General features: G+C 45.4%; 1 protein-coding gene across 2 annotated transcripts in view; it reads left to right on the forward strand.

Moving 5' to 3' along the window:
• Positions 1-24,757, forward strand: part of BIO1 (adenosylmethionine-8-amino-7-oxononanoate transaminase) — a 120,247-nt gene that overhangs the window by 38,077 nt on the left and 57,413 nt on the right. For both annotated transcript variants that reach the window (XM_086530063.1, XM_086530062.1), the window contains exons 3-8: positions 794-1,055; positions 18,254-18,337; positions 18,443-18,563; positions 19,132-19,271; positions 19,830-19,924; positions 20,010-20,125. In XM_086530063.1, coding sequence (XP_086386189.1) covers positions 794-1,055; positions 18,254-18,337; positions 18,443-18,563; positions 19,132-19,271; positions 19,830-19,924; positions 20,010-20,125 — 818 coding nt within the window. The remainder of the gene's footprint in view (positions 1-793; positions 1,056-18,253; positions 18,338-18,442; positions 18,564-19,131; positions 19,272-19,829; positions 19,925-20,009; positions 20,126-24,757) is intronic.

Consider the following 24,757-nt stretch of genomic DNA (forward strand, 5'->3'; position numbering starts at 1 on the left):
CACAGATAGTTAAATCAAAGTGATTTACAAAAAAGAAAAAGAAAGTTTGGATATGGCCTCAACTTTAATCATGATCTGGCCCCAAATCTTCCAAAAGGGTGACTTTAAACTGTTTAAAGTTGTCATGCAATCTAGCCTTCGGACATGATTATAAGTCTTGACAAATCTTGGTTCAAAATTCTGAGTAAGGGTTGGGGCCCTCATTCCTTGATAACTTTGTCACCATTATGTTTCAATTTTCCTTGGACCTTGATTTCCTGTGTTGCATTTGACATCTTCCTCTTTCCCTTCCCCTTGCTCTTGGCAACCTTGAATCTCTTTGTTCTCCAAAACTGGCTTCAACTGCATCCTAGAATCCCCCCAATTTTTATGTGCTGGATTGTCCTCGATGGTAATTCTTAGAACGTTGTAAATGTGAATCTTCATCTCGTCGATGTATACTTCAGTGGGAAGTGCCCTTCATTGCATCCAAATTTGTTTCTTAGCACACATGTAGGACTCTTAAGTTCACAGTCTTGAAGCAATTTGCACCCAACATAGACTTGATGAGCTTTAAAACTCAACCTTTGAAAAGTCTTTAGAAGATAATTAATTTTCTGTTTATCTTTACAATCAAATGGTGTCTTCTATACTGAAGCTCATAAGGCACAAGTATGTTCCTCTCTTTGCCAAAATTTTTTTGTGACCCTTCTTAGTTTCAGTTTGCATCTATCGTGTCTCTCACCAAGCAATAAAAGTTTGTGGCTGAGGATGAGAGAACTTGGCTAAGATTTCTGTCCTCAAGTTATTGCAGGCTTCCTATCTTGGTCTTTCCAAGTATACCCGAAGATTTGAACGATGATCTGATTGGTTGGTTCACAAAAACAGCTAGTGTTTTCAATCAACTTCAAGATCATCTGAAGGCAGCTCACAGAAAGAAATTAACTCGATTGAGGGACATGCAAAAGAAAGCAGGCGAATATCTGTGGTGGCCTTTTACTCAACATTCTTTGGTTTCTGAAGATCAAATTACTGTGATTGATGCACGTGTTGGTGACAGCTTCATGATTTTCAAGGTTCGTTGTGTTGTATTCACGTTACCACAACAATTACAATGGAGTTTTTCTAAGCAACTGTTGTTTGCTTCTTGAAACCTTTTTCATCTGTGCTTTTGTGTCTTTAGTTACAAGCGAATGTCTGTGGCATTTTCCTTTTAATTCTTTTGGTAACTTGGCATCTCAGGCTTATTTCATTGCTGCAATTCTGACCTAGGGGTGACAGGTTTCCATGCATCGAGGAAAGCGAAAGATTCAATTGCTGGCAATTGTATGATTATATGAGAATTGGAATATGTTATTATCTGAGAGAGAGAGAGAGAGAGAGAGAGAGAGAGAGAGAGAGAGAGAGAGAGAGAGAGAGAGAGAGAGAAATGAAATGAAATGAAATGTTATATTAACGTCTTCAAAAGGCCAAAATGACCTATGAGACCAATGAGTTACAAAATAGTGAATCTAATACCATGTCTGGGTACAAAAGAACTAGAAGTGGAACAAAATACTACTACTACTACTACAATCTAAAACTACGTGGGTGTAGCAGCTGATACAATAGGTACCCGGTAAACTAGATGTAACTGTGTGTGAAACAAAGATGGAAGAAATGGTGAGGATCCATCCTCATCTGCACTCTGGATGTCGAGAGAGTATGGCTCGAATCTTCTGTTGTAGTCTCCGTCGATGCTGTGTAGCTCCTCTCCTCAGTCGCGGTCGTCTGTATCTCTGTAGCTCCAATGCTCGGTCGATGAGAGTGCTAGTAGTGGTCGAATGAGTGTGGGACGAGCTCTGCAGTGGTGGCTGCTCCTCTGGCTGTCCCATATCTAGTGAAAAGAAATCTGTAATGTGTCTCTGGGACTGCCTCTCTCTAGCTCTCCCCAGTAAAGTGTCTCTATACCTGTGTAACTCAAGTAGATATAGTCCAAGACATCTCTAATCCTCATAACTCATGACCCTAGATAGAGGACCAAAACCCTCTCTGAATAAGCAGTGGAAACGCCCCCGTATCTCATAGAACACTGTGCAATGACATATGTAGTGCAACTCTGTCTCTGGCTGTCTCTGGCATAATCGGCATATCCTGCTGTCTGATGGTATCCCTCTGAATCTACCAGTCTCAATCTCGAGCTGATGTGAGGATGTGCGTATCTGACCAATGGCACAACGCAAACCATGAGACATATGTGTGTCCATGTAGCTGGGTCGAATCACAAACCCATCTCCTGTGAGGTGGAGAAGATGCTCTCTATAGAAAGCCATCTTCGTGCTCAACTCCTGAGGTGGCTCTATCCATGTCCTCCTGGTGTCGAGCTGGATCAGGTCCTGACGAATGAGTCTAGTGATCTCCACCCGTGTAAGAGACAGCGAGGGTGCCTGAAGAGAATACTGGAAAGGGGGCAACCTGTCCATGGTGAAGCCATGCGTCTGAAACCATGAAGTCATCTGTGCATACCAGCATGAAGTGTCCCCCTGTAGAGCTAACTGTCTGGAAGACTCAAGGGCCAGTCTAGCATATCTGTCTCTAGTAGTATCCCATAGGCTGTGCACAAAGGACACTGATCTGGTAAGCGCCTCAATCTCCATGGGGGGGGCAGCTAGCTCTGCTCGAATGATCGCGTGAGGTACGGAGGCCTTGGCTCTAATCAATCGGGAGATCATAGATACCAAGGGCCTCTCCATACGTCTCCAACCATCCTGGCCTACAGAAGGTCCCCATACCTGTACCCCATACATCATAGCTGAGGCTACTAAAGTATCAAAGAGCCATAACTTTGTCCGAGGTTCCTGGAACTGAACCTGCGAACACATCCTCTCCAAGCCTCCCAAGGCCGCATAAGCTCTGGTCAGTCTAGTCTCTGCTGCTCTCCCCAAAGAAAACCTCGGCCCAGTGAAGACTATCCCAAGGTAAGTGTATGCATCTGTATACTCCACAATCTCTTGACCATACGTGAAGGTCGGTGCCGATCTCTTGATCCACTGCGGTGTGGTGTTAAACACCATGACCTTGGTTTTACCAAGGTTTACAGACAATCCACTATCCTCTGCAAAACTGTGTAATGCATCCAACTGTCGCTGCATACCCTCTGGTGAGTCAGAGATCAAGACAATATGATCAGCATATAACAACAATGGGATCCACGTCCCTGCCAGCTGGGCACCTCTATCACCCTCTCTGTCAATGTAATCAGACACCTCATCAACATACATACCAAATAGAGTAGGAGACAATGGGCAACCCTGTTTCACCCCGATAGTGGAGTGAACTAAGTCAGATATCCCCTCTGGGGTGCGTACATGTCCCATCACTGATCTGTATAAAGCCATAATCCCCCAAATCAACACTGTGGGCACCCCCATCTCCTGCAGTCTGCGCATCAGTCGAGCTCTCGGTACCATGTCAAATGCTTTGCGGAAATCCACAAAGCTACAATAAATCCGTCTCCCATGTGACCTGCCCTCCTCAATGATAGCTCTGAGTGTCAGAATATGGTCAAGAGTGGAGAAACCCCTCCTGAAACCTGCCTGTCCCTTTGCCCGTACACCCTCACCCTCTGCCCAGTTACTCAACTGCTGCTCAATAATGGATGCATACAATCGTGCCAGTGTGTGTCCAACCATAATAGTGCGGTAATTTCTAGGCTCTGTAGGATCACCTGCCTTGAATATAGGCACAATAGTAGACAACCTCCAAGTCTCAGGTAATCCCTCACACATGGCACGATTGAACAACACTGCAAGAACCTCCATCAGCATATCCCTAGCATGTATAAAGTGCTCCGCTACTAGACCGTCATGATCGTAAGCCCTCCTGGTCCTCATCCTGTCAATGGCTCTCTTTACCATCTCAGTGGTAAAGAAGGTGCTCGTAGGTGGACATGGCTCTGTAGGATCTGGAAGGGGATCCTGCCCAGGAACCGTATATAACGATGTCGCATACTGGCCCCACACATCAGGAGAAGTAATCACTGGGGGAGGGGAGTGCTCATGGAAGAGTCGCCATGCCTCGCCTGAGTCTCTACTCAAGAACAACTGATACAAGTCTCGCTCCATCTGGGCCAGGTAAGCTCGTTTCTTCTTTCGCACAAGGCGCCGGAAAGGAATCCGCGACTGTCTGTAGGTGATGACTCCTAAATGAAGATCCCTCTGAAGCTGGGCTCTCATCTCTCTGCACTCCTCATCATACCAACTATTCTGGGGCATGCTCCCAGAATGTCGCCCCCGAGAGAGAGAGAGAGAGAGAGAGAGAGAGAGAGAGAGAGAGAGAGAGAGAGAGAGAGAGAGAGATGAAATGATATGATATATTAACGTCTACAAAAGGAATGACCTATGAGACCAACTGATTACAATGATGAGTCTAGTACCAAGTCTGGGTACAAACAAAGAAAACTACAAACAAAGAACTGATAGGAGTGCTACCGACTCCTATGGGTGGCTGGTAGGCTGAGCAATGGTATCATGCCATAAAGGTACAAAGTGGGGATAAGTGTCACCATGATACAATATAGCAGTAGCATGAAGCCTATCCTGATCGACACTCTGGGTGTCGTGCTAGAATCCTGTGGATCCTCTGCCGCAATCTCCGCCGGTGCTGCGTGGCTCCCCTCCTCAGTCGCGGTCGTCGCGATCTCCCTAACTCTATAGCTCGATCAATGAGAGTACCGCTGGTGTGTGTATGGGTGGGAACCGAGCTCTGTGATGGTGGTGTCCCCTCTGCCTCTGTGGTACTCAGACTGAAGAAATCTAATCGGAGACATCTTTGATCCTGATATCTCATGACTCTATCTAACGAGTCAAAACCATCTCTGAATAGACAATGAAAGCGTCCCCGTATCTCATAGTAGATTGTGCAGCGACATATGTAGTGAAACTCTGTCTCTGGCTCTGCATGGCATAACTGACATATCCTACTGTCTGCTGGTATGCCTCTGAATCTACCTATCTCAATCCCAAGCTGGTGTGAAGATGTGCGAATCTGGCCTATAGCACATCGTAACCCGTGAGATAGATGTGTGTCCATGTAACTGGGCCGTGTGACAAATCCGTCTGTCATGAGTTGGAGAAGATGCTCTCTATAGAAAACCCTCTTCGTACCCAACTCCCGTGATGGCTCTATCCATGTCCTCTTGCTATCAAGCTGGATAAGATCCTGCCGAATGAGTCTAGTAGTCTCCATCCGTGTAAGAGCCAAGGATGGTGCATCAAGAGAATACTGGAAAGGGGGCAGCCTGTCCATGCTGAAACCATGCCTCTGAAACCATGAGCTCATCTGTGCATACCAACATGATGTATCTCCCTGTAATGCCAGCTGTCTGGATGACTCAAGAGCAAGCCTGGCATACTTGTCCCTGGTGGTGTCCCATAAGCTGTGTACAAATGATACTGATCTGGTGAGTGCCTCCACCTCCATAGGTGGGGCATCCAGCTCCGCTCGTATGATGTCATGTGGGATTGAGGCCTTGGCTCTAATCAGCCTAGAAATCATAGATATCAAGGGTCTCTCCATATTACTCCATCCAGCACTGTCAATAGACGGTCCCCAAACCTGAACCCCGTAGTGCATAACTGAAGCAACCAAAGTATGGAAAAGCCAGAGCTTTTTTCGAGGTTCCTGGAACTGAACCTGCGAACAAATCCTCTCTAAACCGCCTAGGGGTGCATAGGCATGAGTCAATCTAGTGTTTGCTGCCACTTTCAGTGTGAACCTCGGTCCACTAAAGACCACCCCAAGATATGTATATGCATCGGTGTACTCCATACTGTCCTGCCCATATGTGAAAGTAGGTGCTGATCTTTCATGGCGATTTTTCCGTCCATGCTGCATCCATGGTGACCGGCGGACTTTGGCTCCCTTGGGTTGCTCGCCCGGCAGCTAGCTTGTCCCGAGACATTGTTCCCTCCTCCAGATGCTTCCGTGACCTATGCAGGTTTTCCTTCCGGTTCCCTATTTGTTTGCTTGATTGCTTGTTTAAGCTTGTGTGTGTTTCTGCCTGTGTTGTGTGCTTTTGCTACTTGTTTTGTGTGGGTGCATGAGACTGCTTGGAAGCTTGTGGGAGGTGTTCGTGAGTTTATGTATGCATGTTGCTTGTTTTTCCTATTTTGTTCTTTGTTTTTGAATATTCATGCTGAGTGGGGAGGGTGAGGTGGGTGCAGGGGGTGTCTGTTGGCCTCTTCTTCAGCATTTTCTCGACATGCTTATGTTCTAAGAGGTTTAAGAGCATCATAGCCCTGTTGATTATTGCTAGGGATGGCTTTGCGGCTCTCTCTCTTCGAGTGTTTGGTGCAGAGTCTGATATTGGAGATTCTTTGGTGGAGTTCTTGGTCTCCTCATCGGAGTCTAGGTGGCCTGTTTTTGTTTCAGCTTTCTGCTAATCGCCCTTTCCTCCTTTGTCCCTAGCCTTAGATATATCACCTATCTTTTGTAACTGTGTATCACCTGTGGTTTTTCCCCTATGGTTTGTTGTTGTTCCCGTTCAGGGGTAACTCTACCGCTTCATGAATCATGTCAACTCCTCTCTCTCTCTCTCTCACTCTTACACAGTCAGAGATCACCAAGCTCATCCGCCAAGACCTGACCCAGCTAGACACAAGGAGGACATGGATACAACCAGCACAGGAATTGGGCACGAAGATGGCTTTCTACAGAGACCACCTTCTCCAGCTTACGGAAGATGGTTTTGTGGCAAGACCCAGATACATGGATACCCACTTGTCTCATGGGATACGATGTGCTATTGGCCAGTTACGCACATCTTCTCACCAATTGCGGATTGAGACTGGGAGATACAGCGGAGTACCAACAGAGGACAGGACATGCCCCTTGTGTAACATGGAACCTGAGACAGAGCTACACTATACATGCCGTTGCCCCGTCTACTACGAGATACGAGGCCGCTTCCATTGCTTGTTCAGAGAGGGTTTTGGACCACTCTCAAGAGTCATGGGATAGGAAGATCAGAGATTTCTGGGTTTGTTCTTGCTCGAGCTGCGCAGACATAGAGATAGCCTGATGAATGGCGAGGCTAGCCAGTCTCAAAGACGGATCACAGACTTCTTCAGAGCAGACACGGGACAGCCGCAAGAGCCACTCCCACAACAGAGCTCCCCCTCGTCTCACACCAGAGGCACACTGATTGACCGAGCGATTGAACTGGGAAATCCAGGCGCCCGCGACTGCGAAGAACTACACAGCATCGACGGAGGCTACGGCAGAAAATTCGGAGCATGCTGGCCAGGCATGCACGATGCCCGGTCAGACTACTGACCATGGAGGAAATTGATGAGATTCGCGAACGACTGATGCTAGATCTCTTGTGATTCAGCTATCCCAACAAGCCGCCCATTTTCTGCTTAGTTTTCTGCTTGGCTCACATCGACCAACTTAGGACCCCATAGTATATATCTTTGTTTTGTACTGTTGTTAGGTTATCTTGTTACTCTCACTTTGTATCAGATCCACCACTTTGTAACTTTCGGGTCTCATAGGTCATTATGGCCTTTTTAAGACGTTAATATAACATTTCATTTCATTTCTCTCTCTCTCTCTCTCTCTCTGTAATATATATATATATATATATATATATATATATATATATATATATATATATATATATATATATATATATATATATATATATATATATAGGCCTGGGGAGGTCCAATAGGATGCTAGCAAGAGCAAATAGCAAGAGGGGTCGACCAAGAGAGAGAGGGGGCTGATTTTTCAAAGCCTTTATCACCTACACACTCACATTGGCTCATGTGTGGAGTAAGAAGACTCTCTATCCTTCTCAAGCTTTAATGGAAAGCTTATCACCTACTCCAAGCTTGTGAGAAGGAAGGCCTACACCAACAACTCTTGGCTTTGTGATGAAAATCCAACCAAGAGCCAAGCTTCAATGCATGCTCATCTCCTCTACCATGCTAATTACTAAGCTAAGCTATGATAATATGAATGATTATGTGAGCAGATGTACATCTTTCTCGTAAGAATACTCCTTCCTCTCAATCTACTCTCATACCCCGCTAGCTCTCACCATCTTCGAAGGTGTGTGAGGTCTTGGGTCTGAGACCGTGAGGGAATTGATGTTGTGTTTGATAAGTGTTTTGCTTAGTGCATGAAGTTTCCATCTTCATTGCGTTAGCTAGTATTGAAGGAACACAAAGAATTGTATTGTAAAATGTCTCTCTTGATGGGAGAAACCATAATACAAAGCGTTTTGTAGGGGGGACCGGCTCCATGCAAATCCGGTCCTCAACTGCTGTCAATTGCTTAATTTCTCTCTCTTTTGAAGTATTGTTCATGCTATCTAACTAGGTGTTATGCTTTTTGTTTCTCTCTCCACCCAAGCACTCTTGTTATTCTCATTAAGAAGCTATTTTAATGAAATGCTCACTATGTTCATGCTATTTTCCGCTACACACAAGTTACTAGACCATTAAATGTTACATGTAGTGACGCTGCCATGAGAAACATAACACATGTGTCCAATCACAATAGCACTTCCCATATGCACAAACAATCTTTTCCAAGTAGCTAGACTGTACAAGGTCTCTACCCTTACACTCTACCATGAACCATATAGATCACTTCATGATCCATTCCCAAACCATAAACCATAATCCAGTCACATGACACAGGTGATCACTCCACCCAACTTGGGTGAGATACGACCAATCCTGCATAACTACTTTAGAACATAACATGGCTGCAAAAATTTCGACAGCATTTCGGCAGTATAACCATATCCAGAAACAAAAACCATGCGCCACACTCGCTTCCACCATAAAAATCATAACCGTAATCCATGAGGGAATCTCAACCCTTAACCACCAATCATGATCATACTAAACCAACTCCCATACTTGGAGTTTGACATAACCTCTACAATCAATTAGACTCCATACACATATTATATATATGTGTGTGTGTGTGTGTGTGTGTGTGTGTGTATGTATGTATGTATGTATACATGCATGCATACATAAAAGAGCGAGAGGAAGAGAGTTCTTGAGAGAGGGAAATCCACACTATGTAAATGATGATAGAGAGAAGGGGGGAGGGAGGCGAGGGGTTGAGAGAGAGAGAGAGAGAGAGAGAGAGAGAGAGAGAGAGAGAGAAGAAATGAAATGTTATATTAACGTCTTCAAATGGCCAAAATGACCTATGAAGCCAAAAAGCTACAACGTGGTGAATTTGATACAATGTTTGAGTACCAAAAAGTACCAAATATAAATCCTAAACTGCTAGATGCGAGGAAAGCAGCTAGCTGGACTTGTATAGGATATGAGTAGGGCGGTGAGAGTAGTGAAAGAGGGCTAATACAACACAATGTGGGGGTATCCTCAAAAAGAGCTAAGTCACAAGAGATCCATCATCGGTCGTTAGGGGATCTCATCAATCTCCTCCATGGTCAGTAGTCTGATCGGGCGTCATGCATGTTGGGCCAAAGTGATCCGAATCCTTTGATGGAGCCTCCGTCGATGCTGTGTAGTCCTCTGCAGTGGTGGGCATGTGGATCACATGGGAGACAGATCTATTGTAGCTTAGTGGACTTCCGCAAAGCATTTGACACAGCGCCCAGAGCTAGATTGATGCGCAGACTACAGGAGATGGGAGTACCCATAGAGCTGATTTGGGGAGTCATGGCATTATACAAGGTTAGTAATGGGGCATATACGCACTCTAGAGGGGCTATCTACATTAGTTCACTCCACTATCGGGGTGAAGCAGGGCTGCCCTCTCTCTCCTACTCTGTTTGGTAAGTATGTGGATGAGGTTACTGACTATAGTGAGAGAGATGGTGATAGAGGTGCACAGTTGGTAGGGACATGGATTCCAATATTTTTATATGCTGATGATATTGTGTTGACTTCCGGAGAGGATGCAACGTCGCTTGGATGCTTTGTGTAGGTTATCCAACGACAGTGGTTTGTCTGTCAACCTTGGTAAAACCAAGGCTATGGTGTTTAACACCACCCCACAGTGGATCAAGAGATCAACACCCACATTCACATATGGCCATGAGACAGTGGAGTACATAGATGCTTACACCTACCTTGGGGTGGTCTTTAGTGGATCAACATTTACATTGAGGAGAGTAGCAGAGACTAGACTAACCAGAGCCTATGCAACATTGGGTGGATTGGAGAGGATGTGTTCACAGATTCAGTTTCAAGAGCCTCGAACAAAGCTTTGCCTTTTTGACACTCTGGTGGCTTCCACATTTCTCTGTGGAGTTCAGATATGGGGCCCTTCATTGGACCACCATGGAAGGTCGGGTCGCACGGATGGATGGAGAGACACGGAGAAGCCTTTGGTCTCTATGATCTCGCGGCTTCTTAGAGCCAAGGTTCAGTACCACATGACATTATTCGAGCAGAGCTAGCTGCGCCCCCACTAGTGGTTGAGGCGCTCACCAGATCAGGCTCCTTTATACACCACTTATGGGACCTTCCCAGAGATAGATATGCCCGCCTAGCAGAGACCCTAACGGATGAGATCCGTTAGGGTTTTTCTCGTATTTCTTGTATATGGACCGATGGTCAATTCTAAGTAATGCAAAGGGTCAAGCCCCACTTTTATTGCACACACACACACACACACACACACACACAGAGAGAGAGAGAGAGAGAGAGAGAGAGAGAGAGAGAGAGAGAGAGAGAGAGAGAGAGAGAGAGAGAGAGAGAGAGAGAGAGAGAGAGAGAGAGAGAGAGAGAGAGAGAGAGAGAGATGAAATGAAATGAAATGTTATATTTATGTCTTCAAAAGGCCAAAATGACCTATGAGACCAATGTGTTACAAAATAGTGAATCTAATACCATGTCTGGGGACAAACGAACTAGAACAAAGATATTACTACTAGAATCCATCCTTATCTGCACTTTGGATGGCGAGAGAGTATGGCTCGAATCCTCTGCTGTAGTCTCCGTCAATGCTGTGTAGCCCCTCTCCTCAATCGTGGCTGTCTGGATCTTTGTACCTCTAGCGCTTGGTCGATGAGAATCCGGTAGTGGTCGAATGAGTGTGGGCCAAGCTCTGCAGTGATGGCTGCTCCTTTGGCTGTCCCATATCTAGTGAAAAGAAAGTAATCTGTCTCTGGAACTCTCTCTCTCTATCCCTCCCCAATAAAGTGTCTCTATATCTGTATAACTCAAGTAGGTATAGCCCAAGACATCTTTGATCTTCATAACTCATGATCCTAGAGAAAGGACCGAAACCTCTCTGAATAAGCAGTGGAAACGGCCTCATATCTCATAGTACACTGTGCAATGACATATGTATTGTAGCTCTGTCTTTGGCTCTAGCTGGCATATCCTGCTGTCTGCTGATATCCCTCTGAATCTACGAGTCTCAATCTCCAGCTGATGTCAGGATGTGCATATCTAACCAATGGCACACCTGCAAACCATGAGACATATTGTCCATGTAGCTGGGTTGAATCACAAACCCATCTCCTGTGAGGTGGAGAAGATGCTCTCTATAGAAAGCCACCTTCGTGTCCAACTCCTGTGGCGGCTCTATCCATGTCCTCCTGGTATCCAGCTGGATCAGGTCCTGATGAATGAGTCTAGTAATCTCCACCTGTGTAAGAGACATCGAGGGTGCCTGAAGAAAGTACTCAAAAGGGGGCAGCTTGTCCATGGTGAAGCCATGCGTCTGAAACCATGATGTCATCTGTGCATACCAGCATGCAGTGTCCCCCTGAAAAGCTAACTGTCTGGAAGACTCAAGGGCCAGTTTAGCATATCTGTCTCTAGTAGTATCCCACAAGCTGTGCACAAAGGAGAATGGTCTGGTAAGCGCCTCAATTTCCATAGGAGGGGCAGCTAGCTTTGCTCGAATGATAGTGTGGGGTACGGAGGCCTTGGCTCTTATCAGTCGAGAGATCATAGATACCAAGGGCCTCTCCATACGTCTGATCATGTGCCTTGCTGGTCCTCATCTTGTCAATGGCTCTCTTGTTGGTAGGTGGGCATGGCTTTGTAGGATGTGGAAGGGGTTTTTGTCTAGGAACCGTATTTAATGATGACGCATACTGGCCCCACACATCAGGAGAAGTAATCACTGGGGGAGGGGAGTGCTCATGAAAGAATCGCCATGCCTCTCTTGAGACTCTACTCAAGAACAACTGATACAAGTCTCGCTCCATCTGGGCCAAGTAAGCTCGTTTTTTCTGTCGCACAAGGCGCTGGCAAGCAATCCGAGATTGTCTGTAAGTGATGACTCCTAAAAGAAGATTCCTTTGAAGCTGGGCTCTCATCTCTCTGCACTCCTCATCATACCAACTATTCTGGGGCATGCTCCCAGAATGTCGCCTCCGACCCGGCTGAGTGTGTGGGTATGCCTCTGATGCTGCACCATGCAGTGTCTTAGTTAGTAAAGTGGTGCACTCCTCCACCAAGAGGCCAGGACCAGCTTTGCATAGACGGCTATAGATCTCCTCTGTATAAACCGAGTCAGTCTTTGGTGTAAATGTATAGCGGGTATGTGACCTGCCTCCTGATGTCTAGGCTGTACTATCCCTTTGAAGCTGGGCTCTCATCTCTCTGCACTACTTATCATACCAACTATACTGGGGCATGCTCTCAGAATGTCGCCTCCGACCCGGTTGAGTGTGTGGGTATGCCTCTGATGCTGCACGATGCAGTGTCTTAGTCAGTAAAGTGGTGCACTCCTCCACCAAGAGGCCAGGACCAGCTTTGCATAGACGGCTATAGATTTCCTTTGTATAAACCGAGTTAGTCTTTGGTGTAAATGTATAGCGGATATGTGACCTGCCTCCTGATGGCTAGGCTGTACTATACTGAAATAAAACAGACAATGTCAAAAGAGCATGATCTATTGCTACGTCCACCGGTCTGGCTCCCACTATGAAATCCTAAATACAAGGATTAAAGCTCGGCTGTGCCATAACATAGACCACTGTACTGGCCTTGTGTCTATGTGGAAAGCATGTGAAACCGACTGCTCCAGGAAATCGCTGTAAGCCATTAAGTATGGCTAACCCATGCGTAGTCGTCAGCTCCCATACTCCATTTTCTCTCTGTCATGTGAGCATTTGTCAAGCCCCAACGCACTCACATCCAGCTCTTAAGCATCTCATCTGAAGTGTTGTAGAAGACTGTCTGAGAGTTGCCCGTTCGGACATTGAAGTCCCCTAGGAGGATGATATCACCATCCCTAGAAAACTCCCATATATCATCATCTAGTATAGAGAAAGGCGACTTTTTTTCGTCTCGATGCAGCATATATTGACGTATTGGGGGGGGAAGTAACATATGGCAATGTATAGAAATCGGCCTGTGTCAGCTCTCAGCCTCACCCACATGTATTTAGCATGATCATCTACGTACAATATGTAGTTGTGGCTGTAACTCCTCCCTAAATCGCATTACTAATCCTCCTGAACCTCTACTCCCATGCTCAGATCTCGCAATTATCCTGTGGGCTGTCTCCCATCTGTATCCCACCACATGTGGCACAAGCTGTCCAGGGGCCTGATGAGTCTCTGAGAAGAAAATAATATCCCTGTCTTCAAAATTGTCCTCAAAGGCACCAACGCCCAACCTCATAGATCCATTACAATTTCAAGTAGCCATCTTGAGTGTGGTCCCATAGGTCTCACACCGTCATGTAGAGCGCCGCTCTACAATCACCACTCGAACATCTCTGTAAAAGGCCATCTTTCCCTTCTCCCTTGCTGCTGTAATCTCTGGCATCACCTCTCTCATATACGCAAGCTGTGAGAGAGTGAGATCATCACCAAGGAAAATACCCGTCTTCTTGAGAGTAGGCCTCTTTCTCAAGAATTCCTTCTTCTCTTCCAAGGAGGGGAAGTGTAGCATGAGAGCTCTCCCTTTTGAAGATTCTCTCGAGCCATCACTCTTCTTGCCCACTCTCCATGCCTTTGTGTGTGAAGGCTTGGCCACCCCATCATGGATGTGAGGCTTGTGACCTCTTTTTCCACATTGTTTATGTCCTTGAGGCCGGTTACCCTCACATGTAGAGCCCACATCCTCCCCCTTTGTTCCTCTTCGAGGGTCATGTTAATAAGAGTGGGTGTACAAGGAGCTTCCTTACCTTTCCCTTTCTTTGGCCTCTTCTACTTTCTTTTGTGTTGCGGAGATGACCGCAGCTCATGACTTCTTCTCCTCATCTTCCTTGATAACCCGTATTTCTTCTCTCATGGTATTCAATTCTTCCATCTTGGATGGCTGAATTTCGCTGTAACAAACTGCTGACGTGTCGACCTACTTAAGAACGGAGCTACCGGCCGAGGGGCCTAAACCCTAAGAAGAACAAGTAACAGAAGAAGTGTCACAAAGTGATGGCGTGGTTGCCCGAGAGCAGAAACCCTTACCCTAATTTCTGCCAGAAACCCTAACTGTTGAAACCCTAACCCTAAAACCTGCAAACCCTAATTCTGGAAACCCTAACCCTAAAACTTGCAAACCCTAATTCTGTTGCTAGAAACCCTAAAACTGCAAAAACCCTAAGCCTAACCCTAAGGGCAGATTTTCGCGTTTTGCGCTGATTGATGACTTGGCAGGCTGTACGGATTTTCGTGATTTACGCTTGCAGCTTTTGGCATTGCTTTTTGGACCAGAAGCTTTTGAGTTTTAAAAGCTTTTTACTGTAACTGCTTTCAGGCCAAGGGCCTGTAAATATGAGGTTAGGGCTCATTCTCTGGCATGCTTCTTCGAGAAGGTGCAGAGTCTGGAGTACCGGCTTGTATTGTGTTGATGCAATATAAAGAAATATCCAAAGGGGTATCAAGGTTTGGGGCCAATACTCTCTGGGGTGGAATTCCGCCACTCCATGGCGCGCGTCGTCTCTCTCTTTTAGTTCAGTTGTTATTGAAGTGTTAAAAGTTTGTTCAGTCTGTTCTTTTCTATTGGCACGTGGTGCCCGCCTTGTGACAGTGGTATCAGAGTATCAGGCGTGTGCTTTTGTGAAAGCATACCGGTCCTACAAAAGAGCAGATAGAGCTATTGAGGGAATTTTATTGGAGGTATCTTCGCCCTCCAACCCGGACCTATTAGCCACTCCCACCCTTACTTCATCGCGCATCGGACGCGCTCCCGTCTTCACCGCAGTGTCTTACAGGACATAAGCCAATTAAGATTACTTGCAAGAGAAGGATCCAGATTTGTTTCAAGTCAGTGTTTTTTTTCCCAGAAGCAGTGCCATGCAGATGTTGATGTTTACAGCTACCAAGCAGCATACTCCAAGTACTTGGCAAGCTTTCAAGAAAATTTTTGCCCGAAATTATATGGTTTCTGACATCTTCCTTCGGAGTGCAACTTCTGGCAGAGTGGGGTATCCTCAAATGCTTGCCATGGAAACCCTAGCAGATTATATCTGGAAATTTCTCGACATCTCTCAGTAGATGTCTCTTCTCGAGTTGATAACCTTGGAGGTTCGGTGTGATTGCTATCTCTTGGGTCTACCATCGCCGCCAAAGAAACACTGTCTGTCCAAGAGCTGATGGACCATGCTGTGCTCGGCTACGACCTTATGGAATGAACCTAACCCTAATTTTGGTGCAGGTTTAAGGATGGAAAGTCAGTTGACTTTTCGAGCTCGACTGATGTCGAGATTGCTTTTTAAGTTTGAAATGTGTTTGAGAACTTGTTTGATGATCCTGTTTGAAATTTGTTTGAAATGGATGGTATCTGTTTTGAACCCGTTTTAGTGCCAATTTGAATTGTTTGACTCTGGTTTGATACTGGTTTCAATGATTGGTGATTTTACTCCCGGGTGGAGAAGTGAGAAGTACTGTTTTGGTATTGTTTGAACCTCGGAACGACGCAGGCCGATGCCTGGGGAGCGTTTCGTTGTATGTTTGAAAACCTCGGAACGACGCAGGCCGATGCCTGGGGAGCGTTTGGTTGTATGCTTGAACCTCCAAGCGATGCAGACTGCGGTCTGGGGAGCGTTTGGTTGTACAGTCCTCTGAGCTCATGGCCCGGACCTTTTTAGGTTATTTGCGGGGGGGAGTGATGAGGTAGTTGTTCAATAGCTTCATACCGCAGACCGTTTGTCTCGGGGGAGTGCTCAGCGGCGCTGTTTGTTGTGTCTTGTAACATGCATATGTAAGCATTTGTGTTGCATTGTTATGTGCAAATTAGTGAATATTCCTAATTGGATGAGATTACCTGTGTATGTAATTTTAGTGCATCAAGACACCCTTGGAAGATCAGTACGGTTTGGGTGTGATGGCTAATTTTACTACGCCGGAATATCAAGAGTTCCGATCTGGACGAAAGGAGAAGCTAACTCCTTGATCAACAGAGCAGACAGGAGAAGCTAACTCCTTGATCAAAAGAGTAGAAAGGAGAAGCTAACTCCTTGATCAAAATAGCCGAAAGGAGAAGCTAACTTCTTGATCAAAAGAGCAGAAAGGAGAAGCTAACTCCTTAATAAAAAGAGCAAACTGATCGTCCCTCGGAAATTTTTGAGCTAACTTGAGTTGCTTTGTAGATATGTTGTAATCAAGGACGATTACTCTCTTTCAAGAAGGGGAGATGTAACAAACTGTTGACGTGTCGACCTACTGAAGAACGGAGCTACCGGCCGAGGGGCCTAAACCCTAAGAAGAACAAGTAACAGAAGAAGTGTCACAAAGAGATGACGTGGTTGCCCGAGAGTAGAAACCCTAACCCTAATTTTTGCCAAAAACCTAACTGCTAAAACTCTAATTCTAGAAACCCTAACCCTAAAACCTACAAACCATAATTTTGGAAACCCTAACCCTAAAACTTGCAAACCCTAATTCTACTGCCAAAAACCCTAAAATTACAGAAAACCTAACCCTAACCTTAACGGCAAATTTTTGCGTTTTGCGCTGGCTGATGACGTGGCACGCCGTACGGATTTTCGTGATTTACGCTGGCAGCTTTTGGCATTGCTTTTTGGACCAGAAGCTTTTGAGTTTTAAAAGCTTTTTACTGTAACTGCTTTTCAGGGCAAGGGTCTTTAAATATGAGGTTAGGGCTATTCTCTGGCATGCTTTCTGGAGAAGGTGCAGAGTCTGGAGTACCAACTTGTACTGTGTTGATGCAATATAAAGAAATACTGAAAGGGGCGCCAAGGTTTGGGGCCAATACTTTCTGGGGTGGAATTCCGCCACTCCGTGGCGCGTGTCGTCTCTCTTTCAGTTTAGTTGTTATTGAAGTGTTAAAAGTCTGTTCAGTCTGTTCTTTTCTATTGGCACGTGGTGCCCGCCTTGTGACATTCGCCTTCTTTGAGGCGCTCACTTTTTGCTTGTAGATTTCGGATGATGGAATCTTAGATGGCCACTTTCTCCTTGAGCGAAGCGATCCTCTTACGCATGCCATCTCTTTCTTTGGTCCAATCTTTGAAGAATAGTTCTCCTCTCCTTCCTCCACTCTTCCACTTTGTTTCTCCATTCTCTCATTTTCTTCTCTATTGTCGACATCCTCTTCCTTGTTCGCATGAAAGAGGCTTTGTGGGCAGCCGACGATGGATGCGTCTTCTTACACGTGGGGGAAGTTGGCACTTCTCCGAAGCTTCCCATTAGAGAGAGAGAGAGAGAGAGAGAGAGAGAGAGAGAGAGAGAGAGAGAGAGAGAGAGAGAGAGAGAAAGTCTAAAGACAACAAAAAACTACAAGAAACCCTATAGAATAGCAAGAAACGCTTGTGAAATCTTAAAAAGCAGAAAAACACAGATTTGAAACCCTAAAAAACAGCAAAAAACAGTGGCAAAACTCTAAAAAACAGCAAGAAATGGTGACGAAACTCTTAGAAACAGCAATAAAACAGTTTTGGAACCCTAAAAGCAGCGACGAAACCCTTAAAACAGCATCGAAGAAGCGATGAAACCCTAAAAACAGTGAAAGACCCATGAGAGAAAATGAAATGAAATGAAATCTTCAGAAGGCCAAAATGACCTATGGGACCAAAAGGTTACATGTGGAGAGAGAGAGAGAGAGAGAGAGAGAGAGAGAGAGAGAAGAAGAAGAAGAAGAAGAGAATAAGAGAATTTTAATGTCGTAGGAAGCTATCCAGAGAGAGAGAGAGAGAGAGAGAGAGAGAGAGAGAGAGAGAGAGAGAGAGAGAGAGAGAGAGAGAGAGAGAGAGAGAAGAAGAAGAAGAAGAAGAAGAAGAGAATAAGAGAATTTTAATGTCGTAGGAAGCTATCCAGAGAGAGAGAGAGAGAGAGAGAGAGAGAGAGAGAGAGAGAGTTGTATCGAACCAGAATGTCAACGGTTCGGATTTACTGATGCAACAATTTGACGCTTGTGCTAGCTGGTGGACACAAGGGCCTGATTTGAAATTACAGGTGAGTGAACAAAAAATGTCTTTTGAAACACTTTTACGATCTTATAATGTGAAGGTTTGAAGAGTATGGTTTAACTTGTTGTTGACTTAATGTTATAATACACAGCTTGAGCTTGCAAAACAAGTGGGCTATGCCACTGGAAGGTTTGGACATGTGATGCTTCCTGAAAACGTGTATGAGCCTGCATTGCTATGTGCAGAGTCTCTTATCAAATTGATTGGAAAAGGTATGCTTTTTTATTGCAGAGGTCTTTTGTCATTGCAGAAACATTTCTTTCCTTCCGTATAGCATAAAAAGATTGTTTCTCTGTCAGAACACATACAAGTTTTAAAAGAGGAAAACTTGTCTGCAGTACAAGGGACTGTAATTTTGGCTTTTGTGTCATAATATAACATTCTGAATGTAATTATATTGAATGGTAAGACCGAGTGAAGTTTTTGAGTAGAAGTAGTGCTTTGATGCAAATTTGCCAGTTCTGCAAGACTTTCTTAACATTAACCCTGAAAAGATTTTTGGCCTTGAGATGGTACTTATGTTTAAATTCTGTGATGTTAAAAGAAGAAAAGCGTAATTTTCACGGTGAGCTGAAACCGTATCTTTGGCAAAATTTATAATGCTAGTTCAGAGCTTGCTGGTTTGACGTGGTGTTTGAATTTGGTCCAAACAGCTTTCGGTTCGGGCTTTTTCTTTTCTTCTGTGACTTCTGTCACGTAGTGCAAATGGACTGTTAATGTATCATGCTCGCTCTCAGTGGCTCTGGAGTAAATTGTTTAAATTTTCTTGTCTTCAAATAGGTTGGGCGAACAAGGTTTATTATTCCGATAATGGCTCCACAGCGGTTGAGATTGCTATCAAAATGGCTTTGAGGAAGTATCTGCGCGATCACCAGCTCTTGACGAAAGCTAGCCAAAACAGAAACACCCTCAATCTGAAGGTGCGAATCTAAGTGCTTACACACTATGGTGTTGTCTCGTCTTGCTTTGCTCATGACACAGTATGAAGAGAATTTACCCCCACCTGGATTACAAAAAAACGTACATATGAGAAAATCTGACCAGTAGATTGTATGGCCATATTGGGGATCACACCTCTGTGGCGGTCACGTTTGTACATTTATCGTGTGGCTGCACCTTTGAGATTTTCATTTTAATAAGGATTATTCCTTGTACAAAAAAAAGCCTTGTCAGAAAATCAAATGAAGATCTGATTGAAATGAACCTTAGGCAAAATTACAGAGGCCTTTAGAGGTATATATGTTGACTTGGCAACTGATACTTTCTTTTTGGCTAGTTTAAGAGATTTTGCAATTCTCATATTCAACGAGACTCCATAGAAAACAAGGGCCAGGAGGATGCTCTTAGCAGGACAGGAAGTGCATGTGGCTGTGCATGTTCGTTATGGAAGGGGGGACGGAGAGACGTGGAAGTAAGGGAAACTCGTTGCTTGATACGTGTTTGAGCTCAACAATGTACGTTTTGTGGTGCTTTTACAGGTGTTAGCGTTGAGGGACTCTTACCATGGAGATACTCTGGGTGCACAAGAAGCTCAAGCTCCAACTGCCTACACTGGATTCCTTCAGCAGCCTTGGTATAACATATTGGGATTAGGATATGCATTGATTACTGAGTCATCAATACTCTGTTTTACAGCTGTCTTTATAATGTGATTGCAGGTACCAAGGAAGGGGCTTATTTCTAGATCCTCCATACATATTTATGCGTAATAAGAAGTGGCATATAGACTTGCCAACCAGCTTCATGGATTCTAAGCATGGTGCTGCTTGTGTTTGTAAGATACACTTGTGCCGAAGCTGATGTCTGCATGGGTTGTCTTGATGATGCAGTTGATCTGTGTCTGGTGTAACAAGCTTTACATTTAATTTCATAAGTTATGACATTGTATGTGCATTTATATGAGAAAGTGTGTTAATTCATTTGACCGCCATTCTCTGATTTAGATTTTTCCATCTTCTTTCCCCCATTAAGTCCTGGACACAATTATACACACATTCTTTACAGAGCTGACCCCTGATAGGAATACTCAAGGACTTGTAAAGATTGCTTAATGTACTTTGCAAACTAAAAAGAGAAGCTGGATTGAGAGCAATTACATTGCAATGAGTAATTGGCTGGGCGGAACGAACTAGTCAGAGATTTTTGTATAAGATGCAAAGCTCAATGCTGCGATCGATCAAAGCGGTCAATTTTAATGCGGTAAAAGAGAAAGTATTTTGGCGGTAATGGCAATTCCTACTGACAGACGAGAATGTTTATGCTATTTATGGGGGGGGGGGGGGGGGGGGGGATGGGTATGTGTGCTAGGGAACGCAGGCCGGCATCCTTGGTTGGGGGCAGGGTTGGGATGGAATGCAATGGCCGGACAGGGGGATTGCCAGCAAGGACGCAGCTAGGGCGTCCGAGGGATACATCCATGGGGGTGATCCATGAACCAATGTGGAGGATGGGGGCAAGAGGTGCGCATCGGTCAAATCTGATTATTGAATCTGTATTTGACTTGTGCCTACTTTCATCCCCATTCAAACTTAGTGGCTGTTTATGGACCATTTGCAAGCCTCAACCCTCAAGATACATATGCATGTGTGTGTGTGTGTGTGTGTGTGTGTGTGTGTGTAAGAGTTGCCTTTGTTATCTTGGCCATGGTTGCGTTTGCAATCTCTCATGTCCAATATTTTAGAGCATTTTTGGCGGACCTCCTTTAGCAAGAAGGGTCTTCGGCGGCTCGGAAAGCTATGTTGTTGCCAGTTTTGGTAGAGCAGCAGCAACCCTGGGCTCTCATGGTTACTCATTTGTGTACGCACATTGTCACCCGATCTTTTGGTCATTGGAAACCGACTTATTGGGACATGGTTTTTGGGAAGCTTGAAGGACACATTCATGGATGTCCCTTTACTTCTTCTCTAATTGTTGACTGGAAGGTTGTCACTTCGCATTTGGCTTGGAATGGTTGACAATCCTCTATGGGTAACTCTCTTCGCTTAGAGAGTCTGCATTGGAGCAAGGCTTTCGCTTCGACTTTGGTTCAACAGTCTCCTCGCCAAGCGTATTTTCTTTCCCAAAAAGGAATCTGTCGGGTGCATCTGGTGGTTGATGACTCGGGTTATGTTCTTTTGTTCGCTGATACAGTGTCCCGCTTTCGGTTGAGTCTTCACTATTCTCCTATCTAGAGGGAGACTCAAAGGATGCTTGTTACTCATTCACCCATTCCTCCTTTGGATGTGGACTCTCGCTTCTCTGATTGGAATCTGGCTACTACTAGATTGGACTGCATCTCAGTCAGCAGTGTCTATGCCATCCTTCAGTCTGATGTACGGATTGTGCATCATGGTAATCAGCTGTGGTCGCTTTCCGAGTCATCCTTGTGGTGGCAACACACATTGTCTCGCATTTGGCAGAGTCATCTGCCTTTGAAGGACTGTGTTTTCTTGTGGCGTTGCTTGGTGGGAGCTCTACCTGTTGGCAGTGTGTTACATGCTCGGCATATTGCGTCTTCCCGCTGTCCCAGATGCCTTGAAGCTGAGGTGACCGTGCCACACTTACTGTGGCATTATCGTCACTCCAGAGCCTTCATTCACCAATGTTGATTGCTCTTCGGCTTCGCTTTCCTTCCGGCTCTTTTCACAGACGCTTGTGGCTTTTTGGAGTGCTCCAGTCACCGTAATCTCAGTTTGCGATCTTCTTCAGCTGGGTCAGATTTTGGACCATGTGCGCCATCTGGCACCATAGGAACTCCTTAATGTTCCAAGGCACTTCTGTTGATCCCTTTCCCTATTTCAAATTATCTCTTGGTCAAGCGCTGCATTTTGCCTATGACGCTGGAGACATCACTCTTGATACCTATAGGATTTACTTTGACTGTTTTTAGCCTTCGGAGCCTCATAGTGCTCCGCTTCTTGTATCCCTTTCTTTTTGTTGGTTTTCTCACTTTGAGGTTTCCCACTTGTAATTAATCAAAGTAGATTTACAAAAAAAAAGTGTGTGTGTAAGAGAACATCTTTCTTTTTCTCTTTCTATTCACACAGTCCTGTGGCTGTCTCAAGTGGACTCGTGAGGGAGCATCTCTCCCTCTCTCCCACTGTTACATATGGCCAGGAGACGGTGGAGTATACAGTGCATACACCTATCTTGGGGTACTCTTCAGTGGACCAGCGTTTTCATTGAGGAGAGCAATAGAGACTAGATTGACGAGAGCTTATGCAGCCTTGGGAGGATTGGAGAAGATGTGTTTGCAGGTTCAGTTTCAGGAACCTCAAACAAAGCTGTGGCTTTTTGACACTCTACTGGCTTCAGCTATACTCGATGGGGTTCAGATTTGGGGGCCCTCAGTGGATTGCCAGGGCAGATCTGGTAGCATTGATGGATGGAGATGTATGGAGAGGCTTCTAGTCTCTATGATCTCTCGGATGATTCAGGCTAAGGCCTCAGTGCCACATGAGATTATTCGAGCTGAGCTAGCTGCCCCCCCTCTCGGAGTTGAGGCCCTTACGAGATTAGTTTCCTTCATGCATAATTTATGGGACCTCCCGAGAGACAGATATGCTTGGCTAGCCCTTGAGTCATCCCGATAGCTCTAGCGCTACAAGGGGACATAGCATGTTGGTATGGGCAGATGACATCATGGTTGTAGTCACATGGCTTCAACATGAATAGACTGCCTCCATTCCAGTACTCCTTGGATGCACCCTCCCTTTCTCTCACTCAGACAGAGATCACTAGACTCATACGCAAGGATTTGATTCAAATAGATACCAGAAGCACATGGATATAGCCGGTACAAGAGTTGGTCACGAAAATGACTTTCTATAGAGAGCATCTCCTCCAACTAAGAGGATGGATATGTGATCAGACTGGCCTATATGGACACTCATTTATCCTATGGGATACGATGTGCTATTGGTCAGATGCGCACATCATCGCATCAGCTAGAGATTATTTGGTATGTATGTGGATGAGGTTTCTGACTATATTGAGAGAGATGGTGATAGAGGTGCACAGTTTCCAGGGACATGGATTCCACTATTGTTATATGCTGATGATATTGTGTTGATCTCCGACTCTCCGGAGGGGATGCAACGTCAGTGGAATGCTTTGCATAGGTTTGCTCACGAAAGTGGTATGTCTGTCAACCTTGGTAAAACCAAGGTTATGGTGTTTAACACCACCCCATAGTGGACCAGGAGATCAGCACCCACAGAGCAGCAGACACTAGACTGACTAGACCACATGCAGCATCGGGTGGATTGGAGAGGATGCGTTCACAGATTCAGTTTCAGGAGTTTTGGACGAAGCTTTGGCCTTTTGACACTCTGGTGGCTTCCGCATTGCTCTATGGAGTTCAGATATGGGGGCCTGCATTGGACCATCAGGGGAGGTCGGGTCGCACTGATGGATGGGGAGACACGGAGAAGCCTCTAGTGTCTATGATCTCGCGGTTTAATAGAGTCAAGGCTTCAATACCACATGACATTATTCGAGCAGAGCTAACTGCCCCCCCACTAGTGGTTGAGGTGCTTACCAGATCAGTCTCCTTTTTACACCGCTTGTGAGACCTCCCCAGAGAAAGCTATGCCTGCCTAGCACTTGAGTCCTCTTGACAGCTAGCTTTGCAGGGAGACACAACATGCTGGTATGGGGAGATGACATTATGGTTTCAGGTACGTGGGCTCAGCATGGACAGATTGCCCCCCCTTCCATTGGATGCACCATCTCTGACTCTTACACAATCCGAGATCAACAGGCTCATCCGCCAAGGCCTGAGGACTTCAATAAAACCGGCACAGGAGTTGGGCACGAAGATGGATTTCTATAGAAAGCACCTTCTCTAGCTTACTAAGGATGGTTTTGTGACGAGGCCCAGATACATGGACACCCACTTATCTCATGGGATACGATGTGCTATTGGCCAGATACGCACATCTTCATACTAGCTTCGGGTCGAAATTGGTAGATAGAGTGGAGTACCAGCAGAGACGAGGACATATCCCCTATGTCACATGGAGCCTGAGACAGAGTTGCACTACACATGCCATTGCCCAGTTTACTATGAGATACAAGGACTTTCACTGCCTGTTCAAAGAGGGCTTTGGACCACTCTCTAGAGTCATGGGGTAAGAGGAGCAAAGATGTCTGGGTACGTTTTTGGTCGAGCTGCACCGACACAGAGAGATCCTGATGAGAGGAGAGGCTAGCGAGTCTTAGAGACGGATCATAGACTTCTTTAGAGTGGACACTGGGCAGTCAGAGAAGCAGTTACCACAACATAGCTCACATTCTCCTCACACCAGAGGCACGTTGATCGATTGAGTGACCGAGCTAGGGAGATCTAGATGCCCACGACCACAGAGGACTACACAAATCGACGGAGGGTGCATCAAAGGATTCGGATCACTTTGGGCCGACATGC

This window comes from Adiantum capillus-veneris, chromosome 15, assembly GCF_014529385.1.
Source record: "Adiantum capillus-veneris isolate H3 chromosome 15, ASM1452938v2, whole genome shotgun sequence".
In the NCBI taxonomy this organism is placed as follows: domain Eukaryota; kingdom Viridiplantae; phylum Streptophyta; class Polypodiopsida; order Polypodiales; family Pteridaceae; genus Adiantum; species Adiantum capillus-veneris.